The sequence below is a fragment of the Colossoma macropomum genome, unplaced genomic scaffold (genome assembly GCF_904425465.1).
Source record: "Colossoma macropomum unplaced genomic scaffold, Colossoma_macropomum, whole genome shotgun sequence".
Classification (NCBI taxonomy): domain Eukaryota; kingdom Metazoa; phylum Chordata; class Actinopteri; order Characiformes; family Serrasalmidae; genus Colossoma; species Colossoma macropomum.
In genome coordinates this window covers 21544191-21556503 of record NW_023494804.1, presented here as the reverse complement: position 1 = coordinate 21556503, position 12313 = coordinate 21544191, and the positions used below count along the sequence as shown (strand labels likewise).

The window sequence follows — 12313 nt, the reverse complement described above, 5'->3', positions numbered from 1 at the left end:
GCCCATATCCTACAATTTTCTTGTATATTATTTTCTTCCTGGAGATCCTGTTAATGATAGTTTTGTGGTTTTATATAGTAGAATAGTCACAGTTCAATTTTATATGACAATCTCTTTATCCCTTACAATTTAACTCCTTAGATGGCCAGGGCCCACCGACGGGCCCAAAGTTTTATTACATGCTTCTATAACGTAAGAATAACTCAGCGAGTTTGCACTAAAGTCCCTGTAGTTACTGAATAAGCCTGAGTTTTTAATAAGTTAACAGGTTGTTTTTGTTACTGTACCTTTAAGGCTGATATATGTAATTAGCCCTCTATTGTGCCCTGGTCTGAAACAGTCTTTATAACATCAGTATGAATAGGTGGAGCTTAAAATGCTGTAGGCTGAATAAGTAGATATATGTAAATGTGTCAGTTTTCATGACATCACAAAAAACAATGAATTTAAAATGGGCTGTTTTGCAGTTCCATATATGGACTGCATGGACTGAGAAGTGAACTGTACATTTAAAAAATGCTTACATACTACATCAAACTTTTTCAAAAAAGCAAAGAAAAATCAATTTTCCAAGAAGATATGACATGTTTTACAAAATATGATTTCTCTAGAAAGCTGAACAAGAGGAATTTCCCTTACTTCATCTACTGTCAGACAGAGTTGATTTTAGGCTTTTTGAGATACAGTATATGTGCAAAAGTATCCATCCCTTCTAATTAGTGAATTCTGCTTTAAAGTGCACCTATTGCTGACACAAGCATTCAAGTGTGCACAAATAACCTGTATAATCTCCATAAAAAAGCATTGACTAGTTGAATGGGACACTCTAGAGCAGCCACACATGAGCCTAAGGTCACTATCTCAGCTGTCAGCTAGAGGGATATAAAGCTCCAGCACTCCATGGAGTGATGTAGCTCTATCCAGTGCCTTGGGTATGAGCTGGAGTGAACCACAACTGATCATCCAACATCAGTACCTGACCTCACTAATGCTGTTGTGGTTAAATGCAATCACATCCTCACAGCAATGTTCCAGCATCTGGTGTAAAGCCTTCCCAGAAGAGTAGAGGCTGTAACTGCAGCAAAAGGGGGACAATCTCCCTATTAATATCTTTGATTTCAGAAGAAACGTTGCATGAGCAGGTGTCTACAAACTTCTGGGTATATAGTGTGCCTCGCACATCCTAATACTCTCTACACATGTAGATTCTTAGAAATAAAGGTTCTTAAATGGTTCTTGTATTAGACGTATGGTTCTATGAAAAAAAGCTTTAATAGGAATAGAACCTTTAGATTATGTGACGTTCTGTTTTACACAGTTATAACAAAGGGTTCTTTAGAGAACCATCCATTGAAAGTCATGCCACTTTTCATATACGACTGTATATGTGACTGGGAAAAGCAGCACAATGCTGGATGAAGAATGAAGAGAAATCTGCTGTGACTGTTGTGTGAATTGCCTTTGTGGCCAAAGCAGTCTGTCAGTTTTAGTGTACGTGCATGGACGAGAGTTTAGTTGGCGTCTGTCATTTTTTAGCAGTATGCCTCTCAGTGCTTTGTGCTGCTTTATGAGGGAGAATGCAAGTGCGTATGTGTGTGTGAGCAGGTGATGTGGCCCTGGCCGGAAGGTCACAGAAAGCCGTCAGTTCCTTTTTCCTCTCCGGATATTCCCAGCATTCTCTTGCCAGTATCGGCAGCCGAGAACGCTGGGAATCTGCGGGGCAGGAAGCTGGACCGGGCCGCTGGGGCTCGGGACAGAATCTCCCCCGTTTGCCCTGGTCTAGGAACAGTTGCCCTTACCCAAATCCTGACCTTAACCATTAGTGAGCTAAGCACTCAAGTGGTCCCAGTACAACAGCCTAAAGCAGAGAGAGGGAGACAGGAGTCTAGGGTGCATTTTATGGTTCAGTCAACACTGACCTCTGTAGGACCCTGCTAGCATTACCACTTGGAAATTACATGGTTGATAAAAGAAATTGTTTGGCCAAAGCTCAAATTTACAGTTTTTCTCTTTCCCCAAATGTAGTCAATCAGCCAAGACATGTTTGGTGTCTCAAGTTTGCTTCTTCAGTTTTGTACTGGAGTTTCAAAGGCTAATGTGGCTAACAAACTTGCCTCACTTGGAGATGTTAATTATCTCAAATAAACTTGTTTACGTGGTTTCTGACACGTTATGACACACTGTTACCTGTTGGCTATTTTTTACTTCACATTACTTCCAGTGCGTGAAATACTCCCAGGTATTCGGGGGTCCCATTTTGGCTGGCTACTTCAGCGTTGGTTGGCTGCTAACTCACTTGCCATAGCAGCACTGATGCTAGCTTCAATGGCTCTAAAATATTTGGTTTAATAGTTTTTCTTCTGGAAATGCTCATTTCTAGTGCGGTAATGCACACTTACTCACATTAATTGAAATTTTACACAGCTCCTCTAGTGTCATTGGTTTGAGAAATGAGTAACAATTCACTCTTTCCACCAAACTCTTGGGAAATCAGGTGAGATTTCAGATTTACAGGCACATTGTGAAGGTTTTCAGAGGTATCCTGGGCATAGTTATTGTTGCTAGTCTATGAAGGACCAACTAGGTGAACCAGTTTGCTACAGTGCTGCCCTAAAGGCAGACCAGTGCTGCATCTTTAGTTAATGCTGGACCCGTCAGGACCCCTGAATTTCGCACTTTGGTTACTTTTTTGCTACATTAGCATTAGCTCCATTGCAAAAACGAAGAAGCAAACTTCAGACATAAAACATATCTTCGCTATCGGCTACAATTGGAGTACAACTGGAAAATTGTCATTTTGCCGGTTATGTACTCACAAGCTGAATGTTTTCATGTTCACAGCAGTGAATAAAGTCCAGAAATGTAGTGTTCCTATATATTAATGGAGGTTTATAAATGAAACAATGAGAGGCATGCAGAATGTATAGGTCTCTGTTTATTGTGCATTTTTGCAAAATTGTGACCATTAATGGACAAACAGCTGGACTATTAGTATAGTGTAAGTAGATATCTACTGTTTTGGCTCAGTTTCCTGCTGTTCTTTAGCTCACTTTGAGGAATTCCTCATCACCTGAAATATTGGAAACAGAATATATTAGGACATTAATATTTTGTCATTGTCAGACAAAAGACTAGTATCTCCAAATGATTTGGGGCGAAAGGGAAAAACACTCATACCTTTACCTAAAGTTAATATAAAATGATTGTGTTCGAAGCAATTTTGGGCCATGTCCAAAAATGAAAAATGGGCGCTCCTGGTCAAATTAAATGTTTTGTTGATTTTTTAAGTGAGTATCTTAGCAAAGTAGCAGAAAAATGTAATGTAAGTTTGTTCCCTGTAGAGGATGTGTTAATTTATTTTCTCTTAGAAAATCAACAAAACCTGCAATTTGACAATGGGTATTCAAACTCGTGTAAAAAGGTTGGGACAGTAGGTAAAATGCAAATAAAACCAGAAAGCAGTGATTTTGTAAACTGTCTTTTACAGGTATTTAATAGAAAACAGCACAAAAAGAAATACTGAATAATTTACCTTATCAACAATGTAAACATGGCCCTGTCCCAACTTATTGGGAAAATGTTGCAGGTATCAAGGTTTTCAAAAAGGTACCAATAACAGTAAAGTTATTTACTTGAAATATTACCTTGCATTTATTCTGTTTTTAACTGAATACAGGTCAAAAGTATTTGCAAATCATTGCTGTCTGTTTTTATTTGAATTCTTCCTACTGTCCAAACTTTTTTGGAATTGTGTACATACACGCATTAGTGCACATCGCGACAGTGAAAATTTTTGTGTGAACCAATGATTGTGTATATTGTTTTTGTGTATTTACCGTCTTTCATCACTCCACAGTACTCATCGCACTCCTTCTGGCTGTAGAACTTGTTGCCGTTGCCATTGCAGCCTCCGTATTTGAAGGTCACACACTTGCCGCTGGACGAGTCGAAGGCCCACAGCTCCTGAGGAGTAGTACAGGGACCACCATCCATCGGCAACCTGCAGGCAGCTGTAGCACACACAAGAGACACACATCTAGTCTTTTATCTTCAAACAAATGTATCGTCAAACAGAGCCACAGTGTGTCACCATAGGACTCCATCATATCTCCCAATATATAGTACACCCCCTCACACAAGCATAGCCAATCCCATGGCTCCCTCACCCTCAGTGCGGCAGGTCTGCAGACACTCCTTCTCTGTCAAAAAGTTGTTCTGGTTGCCCAGGCAGCCTCCATATACGAACTGCTGGCAGGCCATGAGGGAGGAGTTATAGTAGTAACGCTGGAGCATCCCAAAACACGGGCCAGAGTCCTGCTGAGCTGTACAGGACTCTTCACACACAAACACATACATACTCTTTATACCTTTTCAGAATGTGGGGACCATGTGTTACATATGTGAATACCTATTTGTAATAATATATGTATATGCAATATATGTAACATATGCAATAGTTCAGGGTTCATCACACACACACACACACACACACACACACACACATATATATATATATATATATATATATATATATATATATAATAGATAGATAGATGAAATGTTAATATATTTATTTGTATATTATGTATAGTTGCTGTCAAACGTAAACCTTGTCAACTTTTATTTTTTACATAATTTGAAATTTCCAGCTGTCATTCAGAATTTCAAATATTCAGGATGAACATACTCATAGAAATGCTCCCATTTTGGAGCATTTCTATTGGTATGTTTGTTGTGAAATATAAACTCAATGTAATGCAAAAGAGTACTTATATGTAATAATGTGCAATATGTAAGTACCTATGTGTAATATGAATTTTATAATCCCAACCCTAACCCTGACTTCATCATGGGTTTGGCCTCTCAGTTTTAAGTGATGCAGTTATGAAAGTGAGAAGTTGAAATGTGGACCTACATATTTCTTCGGTTAAGACTAAACCTAATTCAGTACAGGAGTAAATAATCTTTCCTCTGAAGCAGAAGAAGAAACAGAAATGTACCTGCTCCTCTGAACATGGGTATATTTCCAGAACCTTCCTCCGGTGCTGGCAGAACAGCAGTCCTTCTTGCTCTCACCTTCAGCATGTAACAGCCATAGAGAACAAAGCATTGTGAGATTGGGAGGTAAAAATATATCTTTATAGAGAGCCACAGGAAAAACTGCTGACAGTTCAGTGTTAAAGTCTCAGTAGGGGATCATTAAATCTGCCTGCTAATTTACTGTAGCTTTTTTTAGCAGTCATTTTCTGTCTGTACTACAACAAGAACCATGCCTTTTACCTTTTGACAGCAATGCCACACAATAAGTTAATCAACTTATAGCAAAGAATTGCATGATTACTTGAGTCTGGGGCTTTGGGGTCGTCTGCTCCCCTGGAACGCATTCACCTGAATGAGAGAGAGTAAAGTAAAGAGTGAGTAAAACAGCAGCAGTATGCTAATATGAGTTTACAGGCCTTCAGTGTGCATGCCTATGTTGTAAAGAGTACCTTTGTTCTGTTTAATGGAGATGGTATCTGCACTCATTCCCTGCTCAGCCACCAGGGCCTTGAAGTCATCCAATAGAGTGGGCCGCAGTTCCATTTTACGACCTGCAGGGGGAAACAACACCCAAAACATCAAAACTACAAACCTCAATTACAGAAGCTGGGAGACTAAATGCAAATAAAAAAAGAAAGCAGTGATTTGTAAATCTACTTTGACTTGTATTTAAAAGAAAACAGTACAAAGGTGTTCAAAGCTTTACCTTATCGGCATAATTGGGCCTCATTCACCAATAACTTGTACATTTTTTTTGTATTTTTTTTTTGAGAAAGCTTCTAAGAAGAAGTTTACGTCAGATTCATGGCATGTTCTTAAACTGCAAAATTGTTCGCACCTTTGTGCTCTTGAGTGTGTGTAGATTCTGTTCTTACCTATAAGAACAAATCCTAAATAAGAAAACACTGGTGAGTGTCAGAATCTTTGTGAAAATTGTGAGTTTTAAGAAGAAATTTCTTCTTATGAACAGTTGGTGAATGAGACCAATTGTTTTTTGTTAATGTATGCTTATTCTTAAACTGATGCTTGCAACAAAGTTATGAAAACCACAAAAAGTCATGATCTTTGTTCCCTTAGGTGGCACTGCATTAAAAAACGAGCATATTTCTGTGATGGATGTCACTACATGGGCTCTGGAATACTTTGACAAACCATTGTCAAACTTCTTGTCAGTGCACATGAAGACTGCACTATGCACTATGGATCTAGATGTCAACAATGTCCAGAAACGCTGACGACTTCTCTGGGCTCAAGCTTGTCTGAAATAGACTATGCAGAGTGAAAATGTATTGTGGCCTGATTGTTTATGGAAATAATCAGACATTTTGTTCTCTGGGACAAAAAAAGATCCTCCAGATTGTCACCAACCTACAAGTTCAAAAGCCAGGGTCTGTCATGACCTGAAGGTGTATTAGTTAAAAAATGATCAGATATTGTGTTTTTGTATTGTTTTCAATTCAATATAGAATTTGTTAATCACTGCTTCCTGGTTTTATTAGCATTACACTTACTGTTGCTAAATTTTAGATTTGTAGGAATAGAATAGAATAGAACATCAGATCATAACAGAATAGAATTAAATAGAATGTAATAAAACAGGAAAAATAGAATAGAATAGAATAAAACAGAAAAGAAATGAACAAAATAGAATCAAATATAAAAGAACAGAACAGAATAATAGGTGCACCAATGGGTTGCTCTGTCATACGAAATCCATCACAAACTGAGTCAGTAGATTGAAAGCTGAAAATGTGCAGAGCTTGTGGTCTTCAGGAATGAGACTGGACACTACTGAGCTGACTCAGATCTAAACTGTTGCAGCAGATTAATGGCTTGCACATTATTAGCTCAAAGCCTCACTGCCAGCCCTGCTATTTGTGTTTATGCTGTGTATAAACTGCGTCTCTCACCATACAGTTTGACAGACGTGGTTTTGTTTCCTCCATGCTGTTTCAGCATCACTACCAGCGCATACTCATCATAGTTGGTGTGCACAACATAGGCATCCACATCAGCTGACCATTCTGCATGGACACAAGGCCAGCAGCAGTCAGTAACCGATTACATGCAGTTTAGTTTGTATTTAGAAACATTTTGATGACACTTTTGTACTTTTTCTGAGTTTTTTATTGGAAAATGGCTGGTTTTATTTGAGTTTCACTCAGTCAGAATGCAGTATCTAGCAGCATGTGTACTCACTGACGCTGTGGTAGTAGAACCGTCCAGGGGTTTCAGTCAGCTCATAGTTACCCGTGATCATCTTGCACACACCATGCCTGTAAAATCAGCATTAGAGACTGACACATTTAAAATGCCCTACAGGTCTGTTGAGCATTGCTGTGAGGGGTTTACACTGCCTGTTTTTTCAGTTAAGTAAGAATAAATGCTTTCTAGGTATATTTAGCTTCAAATCTTAGCTTCACAGTCAACTCTTTTGTCCTAAAAGTGGTTTAAACACCTGAAGGTGTTAGTGCTGATGAATGTTGACCTCACAACAAGGGGGTACAATGTGTAGAGTTTGACTTTATTCCTAAGGGAGGGCTTCTACATACTCATGTATTTATCCCTTAAAATCTCAGGCTTATTACACACTAAGTCTTATTATTCAGTATCTACAGGGACTTCAGGGCATGCTGGTTGAGCTATTCTTAGGTTATAAAAGTCTGAAATAAAACTTTTTGAAAAGCCATATTTCTTCTGAAAGCTATGAAACACTTGCAAACAGGATTGTTTCTTGCTATGAGCGATACATTCAGCTGCTTAAGGTCACAAAGCCACAGGGGGTCCCTGAATATTTTTTCTTTTTTTCATTATTTGTGTCCATCATGATATTGGCAGAAAAAATGTCTTATGATGACATAATTGATGGCTATATGTCTTTATGTTTACTTTATTTTATTTGTATTTTTTTTACACAGCCAGTTGAGTAGTTTAAAGATTCTATTCCCCTTGTATATAGTTAACTATTGTTGATTATTTTTATCTTAGCATTTATTCAACTTTTTTCCCCATGAGAATAAATTAAGTAAAGGTTTCTTTTCATTCTTTCATTCATGTAAAGTAATAAGATTGGGGTGGGTGGGGGCCGTTACACGTGATCCTACATACACTGTAGTTCACACATAATGCATTGGTGGCGTATGTATAAAACAATTAACGTGTATTTGTGGTGAGAGACAGAGTGAGAGACAGAAAGAGAGAGAGAGAGACAGACAGAGAGAGAGAGAGAGGTTTACCTGGACATGATTCTCTTCATGCTGAGAGCTTTTGGTGAGTCGCTGCGCTTCAGCTCCAGAGAGCCAATAGGAGAATCTCCTTTATGCTTCTTCCTCCATGGACAGTTAGAGGCTGAGGCGATGTCATACCACTTCCCCAAAAACTGAAGCAACACCAACCAACACGACAGTTAGTGTGTGTGTGTGTGTGTGTGTGTGTGTGTGTGTGTGTGTGTGTGTGTGTGCGTCTGTGTGCCTGTGCATGCACTAGTACATCCATATAATTATTAAATATATTGGGTCCCACTTTATATTAAAGCCATATACAGAGTCCAAGAAAACAAAAAGGCTATAAGAGAACGCGGCTCAGAATTGCAAGGAGGATAACCAAACAAGACTTCACAAGATGTGTAACTGAAAAAAAATCGCTTCTCATTAAACTCAGGGGCATGATCTGATCTAGTATACCGGCGATAGTGAGTGTTGTCAGCAGCAGATGTGACAGTAATTTTTATGTAATGATTTAAAATGTGCGCTGTATTTTACTACTTCAAAACAATGTCTGGATTATCAATCTGTAATATCAGTGTACCCACATAACTAACTGCACAGGAGCTGTCTGCTTATTTTAAAGTGTAACTTTTACATAGTTACTGTGGAGTGTTTGTGTTGTAACATAGTAACCTGGTTGAATCACATGGATTACCAATTTCATGGTACCCACATAAAGATACACAGTTTAAAGGAAAATGAACATCTGCTGCTTTGTATATACCATCACATTACACAATGACTGAAACCAGAACTTTGGTCAGGTTACTATGTCAAAACACATGCATACTACTACAGCCAGCTAAATGTCAGGGAAGTTGGCGTTTCCTGTGCATGCAGTGTAAGTACTCTCATAATGTACTTAATCACACATCATCTGTTACAATCAGAAAAGTTTTGCTGGAAAATCAGCTAAGAGAAAATATGCTATTACAGCTATCAAGACACGAGTTACATGAGTAAAAATTGGACTTGATACACGTGTGTATTTACATAATGCTGTACTACTGTAATCCATCTGTAACAATGAATAACCTATTTTGGAGGTATTATGAGAAGAACCAATTCATTATAAGATGGTCAGGCTTGGAACAGATGACGATAAATAAAGAAGAGCACAACCAAGATGGATGGATACAAACTGAGACATCATGAATCAGTCTTTCAGAAGTCTGAAGACCCAGACAGAAGACAGGATACTCTGGAGAAACACTGTCCGTAATGGTGCCAGGAGTCAAAATTGACTTGACAGCACAGTGACTACACCACCGTTGTTGCATGCATTGTTAATGTGTAACTACATAGTTATTACTGACACTTAATATAAAGTGGGACCAATATATTGCAGCTTATATGTTATAAAATCTAAAAAGAATGTATTGTAATGTTTACATTTTCTACTGGGGGGTTAGGGCAAAAATGACAGTTTGGAAAGCTTTCAAATGTCAAAGCTTAATATCACTTCAGTTAAGCCAAAATTAAAGAGCCCATATCCTACATTTCTCTTGCTCTTGCACTTTTGTGTGTTTATGTACCAAAACAGTCACAATAAATTTTTTACAGGGCCATTTTCCAACCTCTCTTTATCTCTTAAAAAGGCTGTTTTTGTTACTATGACTTCAAGACTGATATATGAACAGGCAAAAATCCCAAAAAGAATGAAGTCAGGTTGGGCTGTTTCTATATATATATATATATATATATATATATATATATATATATATATATATATATATATATATATATATATATATTGTATATGCAGAATTGTAGTCCTGTACATTTTGAAATTTTAACAATGTTTACATACTACATCAAACTCTTTCATTTAAAAAAGCAAGGATTTCTTCCTATCATATGGGCCATTTGAAGTGACAAATAAATAGGAAAGCTTTCTGCAAAACAAAATCAAATTCATTACTAAAGTAACAGCTCATATGTTGTGTAATAGTCATATGTGTGCAAACATAGTCCGCTCTTTGATCGAGAGATAAGAGTTTGTGCTATTTACATTCCACTGGTCACTGGTGGGGAAAAGAGCAGCTATTGATTAACACACAGCGATCTGACATCTAGACTGTCCTCATAGGGGACAGAGGGATGTGTTCATTTTGGCAGTTTAATTGGGTTGTCAGTTAACTGTCCCTCTCATACAATGACTCATTTTGAAGGACAGTCATTTGACTTGATAATTGCAGAAAGACTCATACACTTCAAAAATGGATCATTTGTGTAACTGCTGAATCACTAAAAGACACAAGCTCTTGTTTTGGCCACTGGCTTTCAAGCCTCAGTGAATCCCTCTTGATATTCAGCTATAAACAGTCTTCAGTTTGAACACTCCTGGTCAAATGACATGTTGATTTTCTAAGAAAAAACAAGTTCACGTCCTCCACAGAGAACACACTTTTGCACAGTTAGTGTTTATTTGCTGTGCTTAACATACTGAAAAAAACACAAAATGTGGCCTGTGCAAAAACGATGGCACAATTTCTGTTTTATTTTTTTTATTCTTATGGTACACTTAGCAAATAAATAGAAAATGTGTACTAAATTTGCAGAAAAATGCCATATTTGTGTTCTCTGTAGAGGAAGTGTGAATTTATTTTCATTTATTTCACACAATATGTCATTTGATCATATAAATATGTTTATGCTGCATTGCCTAATATAATATAATATAATGTAATATATTACAATGTTATACTATCTGTTTATTCAAATGATTTATTAGACCTATCAGTTTTGTCTTAGTATTTCTTTAGAATGTACAGATGTTTATAATAAGAAACGTTCCTCAAGTTAAATCACCACATACACTGTTAGCCCTTTATACTGTTATGCATTATGAGAGCAATTTAAAATAACAATATTCATTCACTTTTCTTGCATCAGTTGGTCCTTGATTTTTTTTTCAGGCCCAATTATTAAATTAAAAAACATTAAGAAAAAAACTGTGTGCAGGGGTCCTTTGGAGTTTGTGGCTTTGAGGTAACATTGGGTGAGAATGGGAAGAAATGATATAGAACCATGTTCCCTGGCTTGTGACTGGCTAAATCCACTGTTACACAATGTTGTTTCTAGGCAATAAACGTATTTCTTCAAATTCTCATAAGAGCTTTAAATGTGCCCACTAAGAGATAGTATAACCAAGTACATGCTTTTTATTGACTTACCCAAACTCTTGCCTTTAGTGTTAACCCTATTGTTGTCTTTAAATATGTATAATGTTATTGTAAAGTGAAGAAAATGAGTTTGTTGCCCTGACGCAACATTGTACAATAGAGGGTAAATGTTAGCTTTATAGTAGTCGCTGAATAAAACATAACAAAATGAATTATAAGCCTGCAGTTTGAGTTAATTACCCATTAATATTTATCAGAAAAGTACATTTATTTGAAAACATGTTATTTTTATATTGTTCTTTGTTGTATTTTCATATGTAATCATGTATTCTATGTTTTATTTAGTGTACTGCTTGTTTGATTCTTTTAAAGTGTTTTTTTTTATTTCATTCCTTTTTGGTTTAGTTTAGTTTTGGGCACAGTCTTAAAATAAAGCTGCCCAAACTCTATTATTAATAGTAGAGTAGTATTATTAGTGACTGGTAATAGTAGCAGTAGTATTTGTTTTATTATTGTTGTTGTTTTTATTATTATTATTATTATTATTATTATTATTCCTATGGTGTTCATATAGAGATATTCATTCATTTTATATATATATACAGGTATTTACCCGGTTGAGGTCGAAGTTCTCCTGGGTTTGGAGGACCGGTTGTGAGGGCAGTGGATTGGCCTGTAGCAGAGCCACAAAGCCCAGCAGGAGAAACACCAGCACAATCTTCATTTCTGCTGCCTTTGATCGCACTGAGTCTCCAGTCTGTCTCAGTCAGAAAAGAGAACCAACACTTTCCTCCTCTTTTCTCAGAGGACATCGACCTGTGGGGTATGTGTGCTGTGGCCCCACAGAAAACACCATCCAAAATGAGTTGAAGCCACCAAACA

At 37.2% G+C, this 12313-nt stretch overlaps 1 protein-coding gene across 1 annotated transcript; it reads right to left on the bottom strand.

Annotated features, from left to right (window-relative positions):
• Positions 1 to 2915: 2915 nt before the first annotated feature.
• On the bottom strand, positions 2916 to 12301 carry LOC118824522 (alpha-1-microglobulin/bikunin precursor). Its single transcript, XM_036594744.1, has 10 exons — positions 12045 to 12301; positions 8277 to 8419; positions 7240 to 7316; positions 6951 to 7064; positions 5490 to 5591; positions 5342 to 5388; positions 5001 to 5076; positions 4167 to 4334; positions 3837 to 4010; positions 2916 to 3070 (listed from the first exon to the last, which is right to left on the bottom strand). Exons 1-10 carry the CDS (start codon positions 12153 to 12155, stop codon positions 3042 to 3044), a joined length of 1041 nt encoding a protein of 346 aa, XP_036450637.1. The 5' UTR covers positions 12156 to 12301; the 3' UTR covers positions 2916 to 3041.
• Positions 12302 to 12313: the final 12 nt, after the last annotated feature.

Coding starts and splice junctions, on each gene's coding strand:
- LOC118824522 (XM_036594744.1), bottom strand. CDS start 12,155: ATGAAGATTGTGCTGGTGTTTCTCCTGCTGGGCTTTGTGGCTCTGCTA. Junction 7,065..7,239: donor GTTCTACTACCACAGCGTCA/GTGAGTACACAT, acceptor GTGTCCATGCAG/AATGGTCAGCTGATGTGGAT. Junction 5,077..5,341: donor CCCCAAAGCCCCAGACTCAA/GTAATCATGCAA, acceptor TACATGCTGAAG/GTGAGAGCAAGAAGGACTGC.